General features: G+C 40.8%; 1 protein-coding gene and 1 long non-coding RNA gene across 2 annotated transcripts; one reads left to right on the forward strand and one right to left on the reverse strand.

Annotated features, from left to right (window-relative positions):
- Positions 1-290: 290 nt before the first annotated feature.
- Nkrf (NFKB repressing factor) lies at positions 291-15,584 on the reverse strand. Its single transcript, XM_021153347.2, has 3 exons — positions 15,230-15,584; positions 4,388-4,518; positions 291-3,263 (listed from the first exon to the last, which is right to left on the reverse strand). The coding sequence occupies exons 1-3, from the start codon at positions 15,493-15,495 to the stop codon at positions 1,306-1,308; spliced, it is 2,355 nt and encodes a 784-aa protein (XP_021009006.2). The 5' UTR covers positions 15,496-15,584; the 3' UTR covers positions 291-1,305.
- A 471-nt stretch (positions 15,585-16,055) lies between these two features.
- LOC115030064 lies at positions 16,056-18,673 on the forward strand. Its single transcript, XR_003835660.1, has 3 exons — positions 16,056-16,101; positions 17,759-17,828; positions 18,637-18,673. It is a non-coding gene; the product is annotated as an uncharacterized LOC115030064 (long non-coding RNA).
- The last annotated feature ends 3,288 nt before the right edge of the window (positions 18,674-21,961 follow it).

Here is a 21,961-nt window from a genome sequence, read left to right on the forward strand (position 1 = left end):
GGAGTTAACTAAATATTAATATTCATTTGCTGTATTCTGGATTTTAGTTGATTCATTTACGATACAATAAAACCACATAAAACTAAACACCCAAAGATTTGATAAGCCAGAATATTGGCATTCAAGGAAACCCCCCCCCTCCAAAATGTGATGAGTGACAGAGTCTGCTCCCATTTGCTAAATCATTACATTTATCCGTGTGTGCTCTAACTGAAACATTTTGTGCAATCAATTTCAAAAACCCAAAGTGTTGCTACTAGGCTGCTCTCCAGAAATAATTACAGCACTAATTTTGATCAACTTTGGCTCCTTTTTATTCAGGAAGCATACACTAACTCTTATTTTTATACATTTTTACATTGCAGAAATAAGCGAAAATAGCAGTTTTAAGTATGTTACAAAGTTGGCTTTGGGAGTAATAAGCTTTTTGAGAGGGGAACCAGCCAACTGACCTTTTTCATCAAAGCACCAGTGTATCTTCAGTCTTTTACCAAGCTCTACCACAGCTATGGTTGCCTTGGGTGTGGTGCACAAACCATGTGAAAGCTACAATGGAGAGTTGCTCTGAGTCTCTCTGCAAGGCACCAAGAACAAACAGTTCAAGCTTCCTTTCTTCTGATTGAATCAAGGCTTTTTGGAAACTTTTCGACATCTCTCTCAGTAGTGCTCTCTCAGCATGAAGACTAGAATTTATTTAAAAGTCATATGTCACAAGATACAGTAAATCACTTCCAATATCCTGGAAATCACAGGGTAGAAGTTATAAATAAACACACACTAAAATTACTTTAAAGAAAGTTTTACATCATTTAGTTGATAAAGACATTTACACGTACAGCACAATTTATTGTTAAATGCTCTACAACTGACTTCTCACAAAGATGAAAACTGATGCTACAAAATGACCTGACATGTTGAGTAAATCTGGAATTAGCGTAGTTAAGAGTCAGCATTGACTTTACATATTGTTGCAGATTGCTGTGCTATGCCCTTTATAATGGGAAGTATTTGCCTCAGGGTGAAATTGCACTTATATGGGTGTTTTTACTTGTACAAACTACTAAAATCTGAGGGAACAGAGCCATATCAAAGACACAAACAGTAACTGCACAATATCATCTGCTGGATTAAGCTAAGAATACAAGTGGACAGAATTCTCTAGGTTCCAATACCTAATAAAGCACTATATGAAATGAACAAGGTGAAACATCTTAGGAATGAATACTCTTCAACCAGAACATATAGCTTCTTTTGTTATTTGTGTATCTACCTCATGAGGCATTTATAAGACAACTTAGTAAAATCTTAGTTTGCTTGGGGCATAACAAGCTCATAATGTCCCACTTGGCCCTCCTGTTTGAGTTGATCTAGTAGGTCTTCCTTCCGCCGTTTTCGACCTACCACCAGGTACCTATCATGGCCCACCCCATGAGACTTACTCTTCAGGCCATACTTCTGAGCAATCTGATGTATTTGCTTCCGTTCATCATTGGTCAGCTCTGTGGAGAAGGTCAAATCTGAGTGGCTTTCAGAGCGGGCATAGTTTCTGATAATTTGTTCTATATCCCTCTTAGCAATTTTATTGACCCTCTCTACATCTAGACCAAGGCCTTCTCGCTTATGCTGCTCTTTAACTGAGATAGGCTCCCGTATGCCCTCACCAGATTTCCCTAAACCACCACCCGTCCAGCCCATCTTTCTCAGCAGTTGATTCCCTATGTTGTCTTCTTTGATTTGCTGTTTGTAAGCTTCTTCTGCTGAGCGGCCCTGGATTTCATTTCTTGAAATCACATCTTCAACAGTCCCTTTCTTCAAGTTGTTAATGACAGTCGGCTGGGTCTTTTTGAGGGTCTTTACAGCTTCTCCAGCAGCTTCGTATTTGACACTTTTCTTCACACCAACTGCTTCGGCAATGACTTCGCTCTCTAGAATCACCTTACATTTCCAGCGGAGACCTGTCATCCTTTCATAGACATATTCAACCGTCATTCGGTTAAACTGAGCCGTATCATTCAATGTGCACACAGGATTGGAAGAATTCTCATAAACTACAAGATCTTTGATATCTTTCTTCTTTCCAGATCCTTTGGGTGAAGAGCCTGAGTGACACTGGGAACTTTTGACAGATGGATACGTGGGTTGTGTTTTTTGAAGAACTTTCAAAGCCTCATCAGCAGCTGCATGTTTGCTTGTTTTCTTGGTTCCATAACCTTCAGCTAAGCAGTGATCTTGCAGGAATACTCGACACCGCCATGTGCGGTTTGGCATCATCTCGTATTTGTACTCAATTGACATTTTGTTGAATGAGGCGGAATTGTTAAGGATGCCAATTGCATCATTTGCATTTTCTGTAATGACAAAATTGGTCCAGTGTTTGGCAGAACTATTAAAAATAGGCTGCCCAGAAGCATCCTTTCCCAGTACTACCAGGTCTTCTGGTGGTTTCAGAGCTGGGGGAAATTCATATGAAAGCATACCAATCTGACACACCACAAGGTCCTCTCCAATTACGTGCTTGAATTTCCGTCGGACAACTCTAACCTCAATCCTCTTCTGCAAGAGTTTTACAGCTAGCTCAGTAGCTCGATCTCTGGACCCGTTCTTGCTACCTGCATAACCTGTAGTTAGGTAGATATTTTGGCATCTAACTTCACAAGCATAACCATCTGTGAGAAGTTTTTTATTTTTGGGGATGTCAGCAGGAGGAATTTCTTTTAAAGGGGCATATATATACTCAGGATTTGTCTTACATGCCTGAATACAACGAGTTAGCATATAGGTATAATTAATCTTATCAGATCCAGAAGTCATCTCTGGATTAGAAAGGTTCTTCCAGATAGTTGCTGTTAACTTTTCAATAAAATACTGTTTCTCGGCAACTAAGGACTCAGGGTACATCTGTGAAGGAGGAGGCTCGGGAGCTGGCTGACAGTTTGCCTGCTGGGATGTGCTGCTTGGGGCAGGGTTCCCACTGTCAAAATACATGTTGGTTGCTACAGGCTGGTCTTTCGTGAAAATAAATCCTGATGAATTGCAATACTGAGAATTCCCATCCTGGATACTGAAAGAGTCTTGAGTATAATCTTGGTAGAAGTTTCTTGGCATGCCGGCAAAATGTGTTCGTCCATTTACCTCTTTTGTTTGAGGGCCATACGGATCTTCCTGTCTTTCAGCTTTTGAACTACTAGCTACAAAATGTACAGGCTCAAAACGAGGTCTCACATGGAATTTGGAACCAGCTTGCTTTTTAGGAGGATTTTGACCTATAGAATGAGTGAAATTTACAATTCATTAAAATGGGAATATTTCAAAAGAACCAAGCAGGAAAATAGCAATCTGAAAGCTGTACTGCTGGGACAAGGTCTGTACAGTCACTTGGGCAAAGGGATTCAGAGCAATGTAGGACTCTACCTAATAAGGGGTGATGCTCCCCTCCCTCCATGCATAAAGAAAAACTCTTATCAGGAGACAATTCATTGAATGAAACAAGTCTGTAGGCTGTTGAAAGAAGGACTTTTCAGCAGAAGCTCTAAAGCACGGTGAAATGTACTCTTGGCCTATTCTGGAGAGATGTGCTAAGACAATCTTTTACCACCTGTGCTAAATGGTCCCCAGAACTACAGATGACTCTTAAGGAAACAGAAATGATAAATGACCAGATGCACTTACTAAATCTTTCCCTTCTGTATCCGAGGTGAGTAACTAGTATACAGCTTTATATCAGTGTAACTACAGTATCAAAAACAGGTTTCAACCAAAACCTTCGTTCTGACTTGTCCTGCACAAAATGCTGTTACCTGTGTTTCTAGAACAGACAAAACCTGGACCTGATGATTAATAGGGGACACCACATTTGAAGCCATGGAAACCTACTACTAAGGCTATACCAGAGACTAGTGCTTCTTCCCTATAGCACTCCTCAGGGCTATAGAAAGCTAGTCCATCTGGACCTATCCAAGAATATTTAATTACTCAGATGCTCATATGGTCTCAGAATGAGACTCTTCTATTTAGAGGCAGGTTCCATGGCATAGACTTCAAGGACAGCATTATACTGGGACTTCTGTACTTTTGGTTCTTTTTAGCACCATCAAAAGTTGTATGTAAGTTAGAAACCCTTTATCTGGGCATGGAGGAACACACCATTAATCCCAGCACTCAGGAAGCAGAAGCAGGAAGGCCACTTTAGTGTACCATGTGGGTTCTAGGACAGCCAGGGCTACCCAGACAGACTCTATCTCAAAATCAAAATAATAAAAGAAACTTAACAAAAAATCATTTATCTTTGCATAGAATCCAATGCTACCAGTGTCACTTGAAGCCATGTGACACATTTTAAGAAGCCAGACTTTTCACACCCCACTTTACAGAAACGAGGTGTACTCACCATCGTAGGTTGAAAGGTAGCGTTTTTGGCCTTTGGAAGGTTTGGGCAGCATTAGATCATATGACGGCATCTCCCCAATATCAATGCCTTCAGCCATGTGCAGAATTTTTTCCATCAAGTGTGGGCTATACCTATAAATTAATATAATCTACAATTAAAATAGTTATGGATATCCTTTTTAAATGCTTCTAAGTGAGATAGTCTTATCATTGCTTCCAAAGAACTTAATCAGCAGGGTAATTTTGTTATGAAAACAAAGAATCAGACCTAAAATATTTACCTGTAGAATGAGTATTTTATTCACTAGGCATTAAGATCAAGATTTCTGCATAAAACATATACAAACAGAGGGGCTGGAGAGATGGTTTATCATCTAAGAGCACTTAAGGCTCTTCCAGGATACAGACTTGATTCCTAGCACCCACATGGCTGCTTACAACTATCTATAATTCCTGTTCTAGAGCACACAACACTCTCTTCTGGACTCTGTGGGCAATAGGCGTGTGTGTTGTGTACAGACATATATGCAGGGAAAAAACAGTCATGTACATAAAAATAATTAAAAAAAAATACAGACATAGTTTCTACCCAAAACCTTATTTCTAACACATGAATTGAAAATATGCCTATATACTCATGATCTTTCTCTTTCAAATATGTACTGCATGTAAACAATTAAATTTATATGTTTACAAAAATACTAAGAATGTTAAGGACAGCTATGTTACTAATATCCAAATTATAGCTGCTATCATTTTTCATGAAAAGGATCCATGTTCCTCAGAGAAATGCATGCTTCCAAGTCTGGGGCAGGAAATGTCTAAGAGCCCAGTTCTTGGGCCTACAACAAAGAAACTGTCAAAGGTTACAGGAGCAGTGACTTTTAAATATATCAGATATATTTAAAATCTATTAGTACATGATATTTACAAACCCATTATTGGTAACTTTTGGAGGATGAAAGGTATCATTATTCTATAAACAAGTAAATATTAAAGGAAGAATGCAAGTATTTATGCTGCATTTTCCTGTACAAACTGTACCTCAGAACCACCAAAGTGTTGTCAAGGAAAATGGCTTTTAAAGACTTAGTTTCGGCCGGGCGGTGGTGGCGCACGCCTTTAATCCCAGCACCTGGGAGGCAGAGGCAGGCGGATTTCTGAGTTCGAGGCCAGCCTGATCTACAGAGTGAGTTCCAGGACAGCCAGGGCTACACAGAGAAACCCTGTCTTGAAAAAAAAAAAAAAAGACTTAGTTTCAGTTATGAGTGTTCATGCGGGAATTGTGTGCACATGTGTAGGTAGGTGCCCATGGGAGGCCAGAGGCATCAGACTCTTAGAACTAGAACTAGAGATGGGATCTGCCTCATGTGGGTACTGGGAACAAAACTCCACTCCTCTTCACCAACAGCAAGAACACCAACTCTCCAGCCCAGGAAAGTCTTTTACCAAGGCATTACAGCTAAGTAAGAAAGAAATGATAGCCTACTATCACTCTGCAAGGCACAAGAAGTTTACTGGTCAAGTGTTGGTAGGGGAAGAACCCAGAAATGGACTCATGTAAATAATACAAGCCTAGCAGTTGACAAGATTACAAATATAACCTCAAAGAGGAAGAACCTCTACAACAAATGAGCACCTATATGTAAAAATCAAACAGGCAAACCTAGCTCTCGCTTTACAAAAGCATATAAACTATATACATAATAAAAGTGTAAAACTATAAAACTTTCATTTTAAAAATAGTAGGAGAAACCCTCCAAGATCTAAGCTATCCAAGCAGTTCTTAGAGCATGATCTATAAAGGAAACAGTGTAGGCTGGAGAGATGGCTCAGCAGTTAAGAGCACTTGTTCTGGTAGAAGATCCAGGTTCAGTTCCCGGCACCCACATAGCAGCTAACAACAAACAATAACTTCAGAACCAGTTCACGACCATCCATAATGTCAGAACTTCCAGGATGCACATGATACAAACAAATGTGTGAGCTAAACATGCATACACATAAAATAAATAAAAATTTTTAAAAAAAGAAAAAAAGTGGTAAAAGGACCTAATCAAAATTAAAATCTTTTCCTCTTAGAACACTCCACAAAGAAGATACACTACAGAGTGGGAGAGAAAATTTGTGAGCCATGTACTTCACAAGAACTTGTTGGCTCCAAACTCAAGAAGAACAAAATAAAGCTTTCAAATTCACAAGAGAAGCTGGGGAGATGGCTCAGTGGGTAAAGCAGCACTTGCTATATAAACAGGAGGCCCCCAGATTCAAATTCCCAGCACCTATGTAAAAGCTGGGCATGGCCATCTATGTCAGAAACCTCTGAATTGAGGGACAGAGAGAGGTGGATGCCACAGCTTGTTGGCCAGCCAATGTAGCCAAAATGGTGAGCTTTGGGTTCAGTGACAGACCCTGTTTCAAAAAAAAAAAAAAAAAAAAAGTTGAACAACTAAGGAAGACATTTAGCATTCTACTCTGGCTTCTGTGAGTTCATTCACTTACATACATGTCTGTCATGTACATATGTACACACACATACCCCAAAGGCCATCATCACTGGAGAGTACAGATTGCAAATGAACAAAAGCTATTCAGCACTATCAGCCACCAGGAAAACATAATTGGAAGACATTATCGACATGTCAAGATGGTCAAAATATATCCTAGGGATGACATCCAATGCTGCCAAGAATACAGAGAAACTGGATCACTTAGGCACTGCAGGTAGGACTATAAAATGATATAGTTATTCTAGAAAACAATTTGGCATTTTGTTTTTTGTTTTGTTTTGTTTTTTGAGACAGGGTTTCTCTGTATAGCCTTGGCTGTCCTCGAACTCAGAAATCCGCCTGCCTCTGCCTCCCAAGTGCTGGGATCAGGCGTGCGCCACCACGCCCTGCAGTTTGGCATTTTCTAATTAAACTAAACATCAATTACCACATGAACTGTACTCTTGGGCATTTATCCTAAAGAAAAGAAAACTTCCCTTCATACAAAAACTTGTATGAACAAGAGCCTTATAGGTCTAACTATAATCAGCCCAGATCGCTTTCAAAAGGTGAAAGGTTAAAACTCGGGTATAAATAGACAACAGAGAACTATATAGCAAGAAAAAGGAACAACCCAGTGATAGATGTCACATTGAGTGGGACGGTGCGGGTTTAGTTATTTTAAAAGAACAAGAGGTGGGATCTTTGTGGTATTGGGAGTAGGAAAGGTCTTCTGTAAAAACATATTGCAATTGTAAATTGTAAACACCATGGTGCCTGCCTCATGTGGTGGTCAGAGAATAACTCTGGAGTCAGTTCTCTCCCTCCATCTTAATGTGAGTTCCAGATTATCAAAGTTAGGTCATCAGTCTTGTGTGGCAAACACTCTTTACCCACTGATCCATTTCATCTGTCCCACACCCCCCCAACCACTATACATGATGAAGTATATAGAATGAAATACAAACAGCAAATCTAGAGGACTCTGAGTAAGGTCTGCTGATAATAACAATGACATTATCCTAACTGTAGTATTTTATAATCATTGAGGGGTTGCACATGTGTCAATCACATTGTGCATATGGAGGTCAGATAACCACTTAAGGGAATTGGGTTTCTCCTTCCACCATATGAGACCTGGGGATCAGGCTTAGTGGCAAATGCCTGAAGCATCTTACTAGCCTTCTATGTTTCTTGGGTTTCTTTTCATTGTTTTCTTCTACCCACTCCATCTGTTTGCAGACAGGGTCTCAGTATACAAGTCATATGTATCTCAGCCTCCTGAGTGCTGGTATTACAGGTGTGTACCACCACAACAGGCTAGACTGGCTTTTTGATAACATAATTTTGCTGCATGGCAATTAAAAAAATGGCCTCAAGTGAAGTTTTATTATCATGAACACCTGCTAACCCTTCCTTTTTTTTTTTGCCTAACTGGTAGCATCTGGGAAGAAAGTCTGAAGTAACACGCACGGCTTTTCATGAGTAGTTGTGAAGTTAAAGATTAACATCTTCTCCATCCAGTACAGTAGGTTCCATACCCATCAGATAGATTTTCTTGTAAAGCATAAATCAAAACCTTGCAGACAGATTATGGGAAACTAGCTATAACCTTTGTTTCTTACAGACAATTGCTATTACAGCTAGCATCAGTACTTGAATATGCAGAGTAATTCTATTTTTCTTTACTCTTATCTGGTCATCAGAAAAGGTATCTAAAGCATCAGACATTGTACACATCACTTCCTCTTGGATGTGGGGAGTCCAATTTCCAAAGTACAGGATGAAAACAAAGACTATGAAATCAGGTGATGTTCACAGCTTAAAAACATTTTTTATTCATTACTATAAAACTAGTTTATATATATATATATATATATACACACTAATATATACTTATATATATATATATATACTAATATATGTGTGTGTGTTTTACCTACATATATATTATACTATCTGCGTACCATGTATGTGCCTGGTATTCATAAAGATCAGAGAGGATATCCAATGCTCTGGAACTGGAGTTACAGAGAGTTTGTGGGCTGCTATATGGGGGATGGGAACTGAACCCAGGTCCTCTGAAAGAGCAGCCAGTGCTCTTAAGCACATTTCTAGTCCAAAGTACACAACTTTTAAAACCACTGATCTCACATTTGCAAAAATTGGTGCTACAACCAAGCCATTTGCCTTGGGTCCAGTCAAAATTCTCTAGACCTTCAATTAGAACCTGACTCTGAACGTGCAGTATAACTGAAAATGGTACACAGACCATAATGATGGCCATGAAGGGAATACCTAGGGCTCCCACCATTCACATTCACTTATCTCACAAGTTTCTTCCAGCACCAGTAATTATTGTACCTATTTATTGCTCCCTATTCATTACAATTGCTGCAGAATTTGCCATCTTCCAGAGGCTATAAAAATAAACTCTTGCGTAGGCTGCCAACATAGTCAGACTCTGGCCTTTATTAGGAAGTAATGATACAAAAGAAGCCCAGCAAGCTTACGTAAGAATGGAAAGACCATCATGTTATCTAATGTTTGACTAGTCAAAATACAATGCAAAAATTTTAGAGTCTTTAATAAGATCACTAGAATTCTATTTCTATTGCTAAAATTACCTGAATATCTACCCACTGAAGGATAAAGGTCAAGTCATTGCTATCTTCCATAGTGATTTTTCATAATACATTAAAAATAATACGTTTAACTCCAAAGAAAACTAATGAAGAAAAATTTTATATCTCAGCTATAACTGCAGTATCATCTAAAGTGTTACTTTATATTCTTCTTGTTTATTTTTTATGCCCTCCCATTACTAACTAATAACCCGTTTTGAACTGTTATCTATTGTAAGAGTTTTCCTCATGTTACTACCACATCTATTCTATTTTGGTTTTGCCATGCTGAAAACTCAATTCACAGACTTGAGCATTCCAGGCAAAGATTCTACCACTGAGCTATATTCCACAGCCTACTACCATATGGGTTTTAGTGGCCACACAGTTCTGTATTATAGAATACGATGTAAAATATCACTAAGGCAGGTCTACTATCATTTTTAAATGCATGCACATTACACATTTATGTGTCCATTAGATCACACATTTGGCTGTAAAGACTTAAGGGAAAACCACAGAACTGTAACTGTAACAGTTTAAGTCTGTTAAAGTTCTTTATGTACTTTATAACGCACCAAGCTTCTAGAAAGCAGGGTGGTCAACTCACCTACCATGTCTAGCACATGATTAAAAGATGGCTTATAATAGGCAACAGATTTTTCTTCATATATATCATAGTCTGGGTCACAAGACAAGTTACATCTATGTGCATGGCTACAAGAGAAACATAGATCATTATATAAAATGGCATATGAAATTTAATAAGCATTCAGTAATAGGTGGTTATAAGTTCTTTACAAATATAGTAAACAGCTTTACTAAATTTTAAATCAAAATGCTGAGATTAGAAACTTAAAAGCCAGATGTAGTGGCACATGTCTTTTTAAAATTATTATTTTATGTATGAGTGTTTTGCCTGCATGTTATGTTTGTGTATCACATTCATATCTGGTGCCCAAGGTGGTGGTGAACCTCCATGTGGGTGCTGGGAATAAAACGTTTATCCTTTGTAACAACAACATGTGCTCTTAACTACTGAGCCAACTCTCTAGTTAACCCCAGGAGTCAAGAGAGGCAGAGAGGCAGAGGCAGGCAGAACTCTGGGAGCTGGAGGTCAGCCTGGTCTACAGAATTGAGTTCCAGAACAGCCAAGGCTACACAGTGGCACTCGGTTTCAAAAACAAACAAAGAAAAAGAAAAATAAAGAGAGAGAGTAGAAAGAAAAAGAAACAAACAAAACTGAGGGCTTCAAAATACAAAATGATTCATTCAAAACCACTTACAAGATGCTTAATGGTCTAAGGTAATAATGTACGTACAGATTGGAGGTGAATTTTTCAAAAGTCTCCCACTTCCTTAGCCTACGTGGAAAGTTATGTTTCACAACACACACACACACACACACACACACACACACACACACACACAAAATCTATCTTCCAAACTCTTAAGAATTATATTGACGAAAAGGAGTCAAAGTAGCTATGTTGGTTTTATGTTATTTCTTTATTTTTGGCTACCATCCTTGAGATTCTAGCTTCTACACTCAAGTCCTGCAAAACGAATACAGCAGCAAACACACTAGCTACAATCTCTAAGTAAACACTGCACAGACACCCTAGGTATTCATATGCATAAAATTATTTACCTGCCATGTATGTAGTTGATCAGAAGACATTTAATAAGTTTTCATTAGCCACAAGACTAATGTTTTGAAACTGTTTTAGAAATTTCTCAGACAATTCTTCCCGTCCCAGACTCCTAAGGGATGGGATTCTGGGCAGGAACCACATCATATCTAGCAAAACTTCTTGACAGGCTGCTTACTGTTATAAAACAGAAAAAGCGAAGGGAAAGTTGGCTGAGCTTCTTTGTTGCTAGGACAATGAGGAAAGATTATTTAAAAGTAGACAGGAGGGCCGGGGACATAGCTCAATAGATAGAGTACTTGTCTAGCACTCATGAAGCCCTAGGTTCAAGCCTCAGATAAAGATGGACATGGTAGTGTACCCCATGATCTCAGCACTCAGGAGACGGAGGCAGGAAAATCAGAACTTTCAGATCATCCTCAGCTACTCTCAACTTCAAGGACAGTCTGGGCTACATGAGAACCCTCTTTTAAAAAAAAGTAAATAAAAAAAACTATCACTTTGGGCTGGAAAGATGGCATAGAGGTTAAGAGCACTGGCTGCTCTTCTAGAAGTTCTGAGTTCAATCCTCAGCAACCACATGGTGGCTCACAACCATCTGTAATGGGATCTGGCGCCCTCTTCTGGCCTTTAGGCATACATGTAGGCAGAACACTGTATACATAATAAAAAGATTTATTTATTTATTTATTTATTTTATGAGGATACTGTGGCCATCTTCAGACACACCAGAAGAGGGCATCAGATTTCATTATAGATGGTTGTGAGCCACCATGTGGTTGCTGGGAATTGAACTCATGACCTCTGGAAGAAGTCTACTGAGCTATTTTGCCAGCCCAATAAATAAATCTTAAAAACAAAACAAAACTATCACTTTATTCTACTGGTCCTCAAATTAGCGATATCAGTATCTGGTAACCTAAGAGAAATAAAAGTTTTGAGGCCCTTTCTCACATCTTCTGATTTGGAAGACTTAGAGCAGAGGCCCAGGAACCTGGTGCTTAGTAAACCTAACAGGTGATTACCATTGTTGTTATTTTGTAGACAGGGTATCCTTATATAGTTCAGGCAAGCTCTAAACTCACTACCCACTTGCTGCAGTCTCAACTCCTGAGTGCTAGGATGGAAGTCTTGGGCCACCATATGCAGTATCCAAAACAGGTGATTTGATTCACGTGTATGTGTGAAACCCACAATTATAGAGTCAAGAAGATATTCAAGGCTGGGGAGGTGATTCAGTGCTTGCTACAGAAAAGTACCTAAGTTTAGTTTTAATCCCCAACACACATGTAAGACCAGAGCATGGTGACACACTACACAGTCTGCAACCCAAGTGCTGGTAGAGACGATGCAGGCAGATCTCAGAGGCTCAGAGGCCAGACAGTCTAACCTAACTGGTAAGCTTTAGATTAGATTCTGTGAAGTTGTCTCAAACAATAGGTAGAGAGTGATAGAGGTGACACCCAATGCAGACCTCTGGCCTGGCCTTATAGTCAAGGAACTCACCCACATAAACATATTATTAAATATACAGAGAGAGAGAGAGAGAGAGAGAGAGAGAGCGAGAGAGGGAGAGAGAGAGAGACATGCCACACATATGTGCGAGTGCGCACACACATACATACACACACACACACACACACACACACACACGCATGCACGAACAAACTCAAATTTGTTCCACGGAAATGGTTAGTATCACCAAAAGGAACAAAACATGCTCTGAATCTCAATTTCAGATTTTCTCTTATCTCAGTTTCTACTCAAATGGAATCTCCTGAACAACAAGTTAACAATTTGAGTTTACAAAGGGCTGTATAACCATGTTTCTGCAATTTAGAAGAACAGTCTGTAACACAAAACAAGAACGCTGCCAACTTTGAGAATGTAGATTTTATGCACCCAAAGAGTGAGCTAACCAAGGATATCTAATGTGAGAACCACATGGAGTTGCAAACTGCTAAAGTTCTCTTGGGATCGTTCCATTCTCCTACGTCTAATGATCAAATATAATACAAAACATTGCGTTTTCAGTTCATCTATCTCATAATTTTATAGTAATTGTTGTAGTGATATAGGTAATACTGCAACACAACAACTATTCTAAACAAAGGATTTGCCAATATACACCCATAACATCCTGGGTGCTTGAGCTTTAAGGCCAACTACCATTAGCTTGGTTTGTGTTCAGACCCTGGTTATGCATGAAGCTGCTGTTCTCAGGATGTAAGCCTGGCATTTAGAGATTTGACTTACGTCAGTTACTTGCTTTTGTTTCTGGTCCATCATTTCCAAACATGGCAGCTCTATTTCAGGGGAAAGGGAATCAGACTGGAAACAATTGTGAGACCTTGCATAGTAACTTAACTTCTTGGCCTCCATTGATTTTGCTGTAAAAAGGAGATGCCTCCTAACCCCTAGAGTGGTTATAAGATAAAAAAGTGTTGAAACTATGCTATCTATTACAAAGGTATATACATCTATCACTCCCCAGACATTTACTGAGTAGCTATTATGCTAACGTAGAATACTGTATAAGATTTCTTCTAGGCCCTGAAGACAAAGGTATGAATATGAAAAACAGTAAAGTCAACTCCCAGCTTCCATTCCAGCGGGAAGGTAAGTTTAGTTATGAACACAAAGGACGGTTACTTCCCCCTATTAAAGATGTTTTAAGATTTCGATACTCTGCAGCTTCCTGTGGTATTAAGACCAAGGATTGTAAGATAAAGGTACCTTTTTACTGCAAGGATAACATTGTTATGTAAATTAGATTTATCTGAGGACTAACTGCTGAGACTTTCCCAGTAGCAACCAGCTCCTCCAGGCAAATAGCCATTATCTCTAAAAGTAGAAATCATGTTAACTTAGAGAAGATAGAAAAATATAAAATTCTGTGATAGGGCAAAGCAAAGTTTCACACTGGCTGCCATGTTCAACAATTAAGGTAGGAGTACACAATTTCTTCTGCATTGTTTACAGTCATTCCTAGAACTGATCTGGCTGAACCAAATCTGATCATTTTCCAGAATTTCTCATTCTCCCTAATAAAAACAAGCTGACTGTTAGACAGGAATATAAAGAATCTTTCCAGTCTACTGAAGTAATTAGTCTAGGATAAGGCCAAATTTGAGGTTCTGAAGGACAGCGGATCCAAACATCCTGTTTCAAAAAAAAAAAAAAAAAAAAAAAAAAACCTGCGTTGGAACCATACTGCAGTCTCCATAGAACGCAAAGTGCTTTCCAAGAGGCCTGTTCAGAAGCCACCAGGTTCTAGGAAAGGAGGAAACAGAGAGAGAGAGACAGACATACAGCCCTAAAACCTCACACAGAGGCCAAATGTTAATTCCTCCTATCCCATTTAAGGTGAAAAGACCGCAATCCATCTTTCCAGCAGATAGATCCATTTCTTTGTTTGAGTACATTATGCGCAAATCTACAAGCAAGTCTGACACTGCGGCTCAAAGACCCGACACATACCGCCTCCCCAGGAGAAGATACTAAGACCTGGCTGGGGGGCTGCAAGGAGAGGGGGTTGCTTTATTTCATGGAGGTAGAAGAAGAGAGTGGTCTGGAGACTAGGATTAGAACTGCGGAGTTGATTGTCTTCCCCTCGGAAGCTCCATCAAATAGCCTCTGCAGATGTCGCATCCTTGGAAGCCCCTATGCGGGTCTGAGGTTCTGCTATTTATCACCAATCGCAACGACTACCTACCTCTCAATAACCCTCTTCCAGGATCTACTTTATCTCCATCTCTGGTTCTGGAGGGGCATCTCTGTGCCCTCATGGGCTGTCATGTCATTGCCTGCAACCGCGATCGCCCACCCCACCCCGCAACGACTAGTGAAGCGTCTCCATGTCCTCTAGCAAAATTTCAAATCTTAAGCCTCCAAGCCATAATCCGCATCCTGCCCCGGTTCCCATCTGGACCACCTTTACTGACTCTCTCCTTGCCTTGGTCTGTCCATAACCCAAACTCCACCATTCGTCATCTGTTCTTCACCTCCATCCCTCAGCCGACCCGCATCACCCATCTCCCACCCTGTCCCTAACTCAACCTCCCAACACCATCCTCACCTGCAGCCCAGGAAAACGTGGTTTGTCCAGGCGGCAGAGAGCGCGAGGAGCTGGTCCAGGGCAGCCCCGGGATAGCTGTGCAGGTGCCGGCAGATGAAGCTCCGCCGCAGAGCCCACTGCCAGTCACTTTCGTGGCTATAGCGCCACTGCTCCAGCACTGGCTCAGGCGGGGGCGGCGGGAGGGGCGGCAGCGGCGGCGGCGGGAGGGGGGGCAGCGGCGGCGGCGACAGGAAGTCGCCCCCCAGCAACAGACGTCCTCCAGCCATCTTCTCTGCTTCAGAGTGGGGACGGCCCCCAGGGACGATGCCTACCAACTGGCCGCGAGCAAGCGAGGCGGCTGGGGTTGGGGGGGGGGACCTGTGTGTGAGGGACGCTCAGGGCTGAGATTGGGGGGCTGGGGTGACAGGGGTATGTGCCTGGGGGGCGGGGAGCTACGCTTACAGGGAAACGGGGATGGGGGTCAACAGTCGTTGTCGCCACGCCAGCCGCACGGCTCCAACTAATGTGGGGACGTGAGGGCTTCCATATATATGGGGCACACTAGGCAGCGGACTTGGGCCCTGCCACACAGCACCTCTGCGGACCCTGGGACCCACACACTGAGAGAGTAGCGGCAAGAATAAAAAAAATTGAAAGAAGAAGAAAAGAAGAAGGAGGAGAAGCACCAGCACGCTGCGCTCCCCGGCTCGGGTCTCTCACCCTACCTCCCCGCGTGCCACCCTGAGGTTGTGAGGCCACAGCGCATGAGCCGCAACCGGTCTCCAACTTCAAAGTCCCGCGCGAGATCTCGCGCGATGGGCATTTTTTCCCTTCCTCTGACGTCACTCTTCATTGACGCACTCTGGTGACTGGCAGAAGGGCGGAGACTCCTGGTAGGGGACTCTTGGGGGTTCAGTGGGGTTCCAGAAATTAATGATTCCGTTAAGTCCCTGGAAGGTGCCCTCAGGCGATTAGTTGGCTGTGATGCCTGGCATTATGCTCTAGCTGTGTCCTTGGAAAGGGGTTTGGGTTTCAAAGGGATGTGGCATGTTTTTTTTTCTGTTAGCTCTGAGATGCCTCTTCAGAGAATAGCTTGAAAAAAAAAATGCGTCTTTCAGCATCAGCTTTGGAGTTGCTTGTGAAAGTGTGGTTGAAAAGGTGACATTTGCAAAGAAAATAACAGCAACACTTCTCTAGCTGACCCTCTTACATTTTTCTGATCATGGTTACAGACAATTCTGTATTGTCTGTCGAGTCAACACACACACACACACACACACACACACACACGGCACATGGTCTTGTTTTTCAACTGCAGCCCAGGCTACCTTCCAACTCACAGTACAACCAAGAGTGATCGTGAACGTCTGTTGTACTGCCTGAACCTTTCAAGTGCTGAGATTACAAAGTGTATCATCATGTCTTTATATTTCAGTTTACTAAAAACCCAAAAGACTAGTTAAAAGCCGCTGGGCAGAATAATGGACAAATCGTTATACAGATGGCAACCATGGTAATGAGAATGAACCCCGCATAGATTTAACACTTACACTAGCAGTAGGGCTACTGGATAAGGTGTCTTTTGACCTATTACCCTCAACTTTAAGGAAAAAGGGAGGCTAGCTTTGAACTTAGCCTGGCCTCTTGGATACTTGGAATACAGATACTGATCTATGCTCAACTTGTGGATTGACAAGAATAATAAATGTAGCTTCTAATTTGTGTTTAGGTGTGTCTGTGGGAGTAAGGAAGGACAGATGCTAGGAAAACAGGAAGGGATGCATGAGAGGGAGAGAATTACTTCACTGAAAAAATTGCCCTACAATTAAATCTCAATAACAGTATCTATGCTTTATTAAAAATACCAAAACTCATTATTGAATGGGTCCACACCTAATTATTATGAAAACCTGTAAAATCTTTTTTTTTAAAGATTTATTTATTTATTACATGTAAGTACACTGTAGTTGTCTTCAGACACTCCAGAAGAGGGCGCCAGATCTCGTTACGGATGGTTGTGAGCCACCATGTAGTTGCTGGGATTAGAACTCTGGACCTTCGGAAGAGCAGTCGGGTGCTCTTACCCACTGAGCCATCTCACCAGCCCGAAAACCTGTAAATTCTTAATTATGTTTTCTTAAGAACTGCTGTTCAAATTTCCTTCTAGGTGTATATCCACTGCTGATTAATGTTGTAGAGTATATTATATTCTGGATTTGCACATTTCTACACATGTAACTATTTCCACTCAATGGTGTCATTTTAATTTAGGTCTTGATATCTTTCACAAGTTAGCACCGTGTCTTTTAAATCTTCTAATAAAAAAAAAGGAGAAAGAAAAACGTTTAAACAACTGACTCTTATTCCCTTGATAAAATATCCACTCTATGAAAACGGGGAGTTCCTATTTTGCTCTTAATGCCTGCACTGGCTTTCATGGGCATGCCATAGGCTAGTCAGATTTATGGATGTCTTTCTCTTTGCACCATCCTAGTTTCTTAGAGTCTACATCATAAGGTGATTGCGTTTTAATAATTTGATTCATTTCAGGCTTCTATGGCTATGTCCCTTTCAAAATGCAGTTGCTGAAATTTAATGGCCAATGCGACAGCATTAAGAGGTAAGGTCTTAGTGCTGGAGAGATGGGTCAGTGGTTAAGAACACTTGTTCCTCTTACAGAGGATGAGTTGTGTTCCTAACACCTACACAGTGCTTTACAACCATTCTTCTGACCTCTGTGGGTACTGGGTATGCATGTGTTGTACATACATACATGGAGGCAAAATACTAATGCTCACAAAATAAATCTTAAGCTAGGTGTAGGGGCACAAGTATAATCTCTGCATTTGGGAGCTACTTGCTGCTACAAAGTGACTGTAAATCCAGCCTGGGCTAAGTGAGACCCCATCTTTAAAAAATGAAAACATACACACACACACACACACACACACACACCAAGAACAGAAAAGGACATAGGATCTTTAAGAGTTAATTAGGCCTTGTGAGCTACTCTCTCCTGACAGATTAAGATCTTTATAAAAACATATTTCACACAGCATTTCCCCCATATGAGGATACAATATTGCTCTCTTCTGGTAGATACAGCAACAAGAAACTATCTTGGGAGCAGAGAACATTCCTCCCCAGACAACCACTTCTACTAATGTCTTGATCTTAGACTTCCCAGCCTCTAGAACTCTAAGAAATAAATTTCAGTTCTCGAGCTATTCAGCCTCATTTATAGCAGCACAAAAACCTACCACATGTTCTATGCTACCAACCCTCATCAAAGTCAATATTGCAGTTCTAAGACATCTTTCTTTAACTCTGAGAAAAAGGAAAACTCCTTGCTCTTCACTCAGAACAAATCTTGATCAGATCTGCATTTAAGTTTAAGGCTCCCATATTTGTGGCCTCCCTTCCCCCAGCCTGGAACCTGCTTGCTCAAGGGTGGAGCTACCTGCTCATTCGTCCTGCCACGCCTACTGCTGGAACCTGCCTTTGCTGCCTGGAGGCACACACGTGTTCGTCCTGCTACTGGACCCTGAGTTACTTGGCGGGATATTGGGTTCCCTCCCCCTTCCTTTATAACTGAGTGTCTGGAAATAGTAAAATTGAGCTTTGATCAGGATGTTGTCTTAGCTCCATTCTTTCTTCCGCCCCGTCTAGATTCCTCTCTTTTCAGTGAACTGCCATTCTCAGTTGAACCGTTCGTGTTGTGGACTGCGGGCAGGCCGCAACACATATTAGCATTAGTTCAGAAAAGCACTAATTCTGAAACTACATTATTCCTGTGGGCCAGGTACAGTTGTTTGCAACACCCATATTTACCATTTTTCCTCTTGCTATAAACTTAAAATATGCTTCGTTTTGAGAGATGATATATTTCACACAATTATTCTTACTCAGGGAATTATAATTATACTGGGCAGAGTTTCCTATAGATTCCTGAATAACAGATATGCAATCCATTTCCTAAGTCGGCTTATATAGAAGGTTCATACAAAAGTCACTTTGTGTAGAACATTGTGGCCTTAGCTTGGATGTTTAAGTCAGTGTGTGTCCCACAAATTTATCACTGAATTTCTGAATAAGCTTGAGTAGACATCTATCTTTCTTATGTGTTATTTTCAAAATATAGAATTGTTATAGCATCTTAGCACCTGTGATGATTAATTTTGCTTCTCCAACTATAATCATACAAGTAACATTATATAGACTGAGAAGATTGTGTTTGCATATTTAGGAGAGAGAGGGGGGAAGAGGGAGAGGGGGAGAGGGAGAGAGAGAAAGGGGGTTCATAGCAGAGCATGCAAGGGAAAGGAGGAAATGATGTGATTATGTTTTAGTTTCAAAAAATAATAAAAAAGTTGCCTAGGGCATTAAAGCGACACAACTTTGTGTGTATTTGTAGGGATGTTTCCAGAGAGCAGTAGCCGAGGGAAAGGTAGGGGTCAGGAACAAGCAAGCAAACAAATTCTTAAAATCTGACTTTTGAAATACAACATGAGAAGCAGTGAAAGTGATCTAAGAGGCCATCTAGTGGGCTGTGGATGTAGCTCAGTGGTGGGGTGCCTGCCTAGCATGTATGAGGTCCTGGAAGGAGTCTGTTTTTCCTGGAACAACCATAATGCTGTTATGTTTATGATTCCCTTGATAGATTGTAAACCGTATCATCCCTAGATAAGAAAACAGAAGAAAAATTTGCATGCTCTATAACCTCTCTCCAGGAGTCCATTTAATAAATCCTACAGCCAACCTGTTTTAACCCATTCCCTTTTCACAAGGTACAGAATCACTCAGGAAGTAGCTGAGACACAGAAACAGAAACAGTTATCTGAATAAAGATTGAAGTCTTGTGGAGGAAAGAGATTATAAACGCAGCCCAATGCAGTCCTGAACCACACCCCAAACCTGTTACCCTCCATCTTCTCACCCTTCATTATTCTCCAGCACAGCTTTCTGTCGCTCTCTTTACACACACACACACACAACCCATTTGACTGCACCAGGCTTCCTTGCCTGCCTGTCCTTGTAAAGGAGTCAGTAATGACAGGAGGGAACCTCAGAACCAAGAACCCAATTAAGCACTATTCCCATTAGCATATCAGAAATTAGATGTGTGCATGTGTTGCATGCTTATTTTGATCATACCCACAACTCGTTATATACAGTAACTCTCTTCTGCTCCCTACAACTTCCTTCCTCTTCCTAACTAACCTGCTTTCAACTTTCATAGATTTTTAAAAAATTTAATTTAATTTTATTTTTTGGTAATGCAATGAGTTACGTTAGGGTAGTTTACAGTAGCGTGGGTCAACTTTTGTTTATGGTAGCATAGGCTTCTTGCCATGGGCTACAGCACTGAAGAAAGTGTCCCTCTGGCAATCAGCCATAATCTGCATATAAACCCTTTATAAGGGGCTTTTGGTTTGTTCTTTTCTTGAGTCAGAGTCTTACTCTGTAGCCTAGGCTGTCTTCAAACCTGCAGCAATCCTGCTGACTCAGTCTCACACAATTTTCTTAAAAAAAAAAACTGTATGTATTAGTTTTTAGATTTCCATGAGTATATAGTGTGCATTGAACATCCCTCTCCTTTGCCTTTGTCCTCCCTCCTCTCCCATCAGTCCACTTTGTTCTCCTAGATAATTACACTTCGCCTTTCATCCCACAGGGATTCTTGACCACAGTATTCCTTACCACTGAGGCACTTGAGGAATGCTTACTAATGGATTCAAAGCAATAATCTTGAACCTACAATTAGGCTAAAGCTGGCTAACCTGAGCACCAAAGTCATTAGGAGCAGTAATGAAGTAGAAAACATTGGAGTGTGTGTGTGTTGAAAATCCAAAGAGGAACATGAGAAGGGAGGAGGAAAATTCTCAAGGGAGGGGCAAAGGAAGGAAGAAAAAGAACGGGAAATGGAGTAAGTATGACTTGAAAGGCGAAGGGAGAGGACTTGAGGAGGAAGGGAACCAACAGGAGAAAAATGTGTGTGTGTGTGTGTGTGTATGTGTGAAAGATGGTTACGGATGGGGGACAAATAAGAACAAAGTAGAGGGGCTGGAGATATGGCTCAGTGGTTAAAAGCACTGACTGCTCTTCCAGAGGTCCTGAGTTCAATCCCCAGCATCCACATGGTGGCTCACAACCATCTATAATGGGATATGATGCCCTCTTCTGGTGTGTCTGAGCACAGGTGCGGTGTACTCATATACATAAAATAAATAAATAAATCTTTTTTTTAAAATAAGTTTTATACACACACACATATATATGATAACAAAGTGTAATGATTTGGATTCATGAAAATGTCGCAATGAAGCCCATTACTCTCCGTATGCTAAGTTTGAAAGTTAATAAAATAATTAAATCCCAAATTAACTGTCCCTGACATTTATTATATAAAGTCATAAATCCTCAGTGATGCTAGGTAGATAAAGGAGATGGAAGAAAAGCCTTGTGCTTCTTGTGCAGTAACCGTGCACTTCCTAGCAGCAGTGAACAGAGAGCTGAAATTGAAAGTTGTTTTGTCAGATCCATTCAGGCAAAAAGCTATCAGCAGATGCTAAATTTGGGAGGGTTTTGACAAGGAGCAAGGTGTATTTGGGGACTTCTAGTTTCTCCACATAGGGTTTTAGTAGCAAGTTTGTTGATGGAAGAGGAAATGAACAAGCCTAGCAATTATGTAGTGGAGGAATGAAGAAGCGCCTTGACCCAAAATGAAATGAATTGCTGAGTTATTGCATGTGT

This window comes from Mus caroli, chromosome X (assembly GCF_900094665.2).
Source record: "Mus caroli chromosome X, CAROLI_EIJ_v1.1, whole genome shotgun sequence".
Classification (NCBI taxonomy): Eukaryota; Metazoa; Chordata; class Mammalia; order Rodentia; family Muridae; genus Mus; species Mus caroli.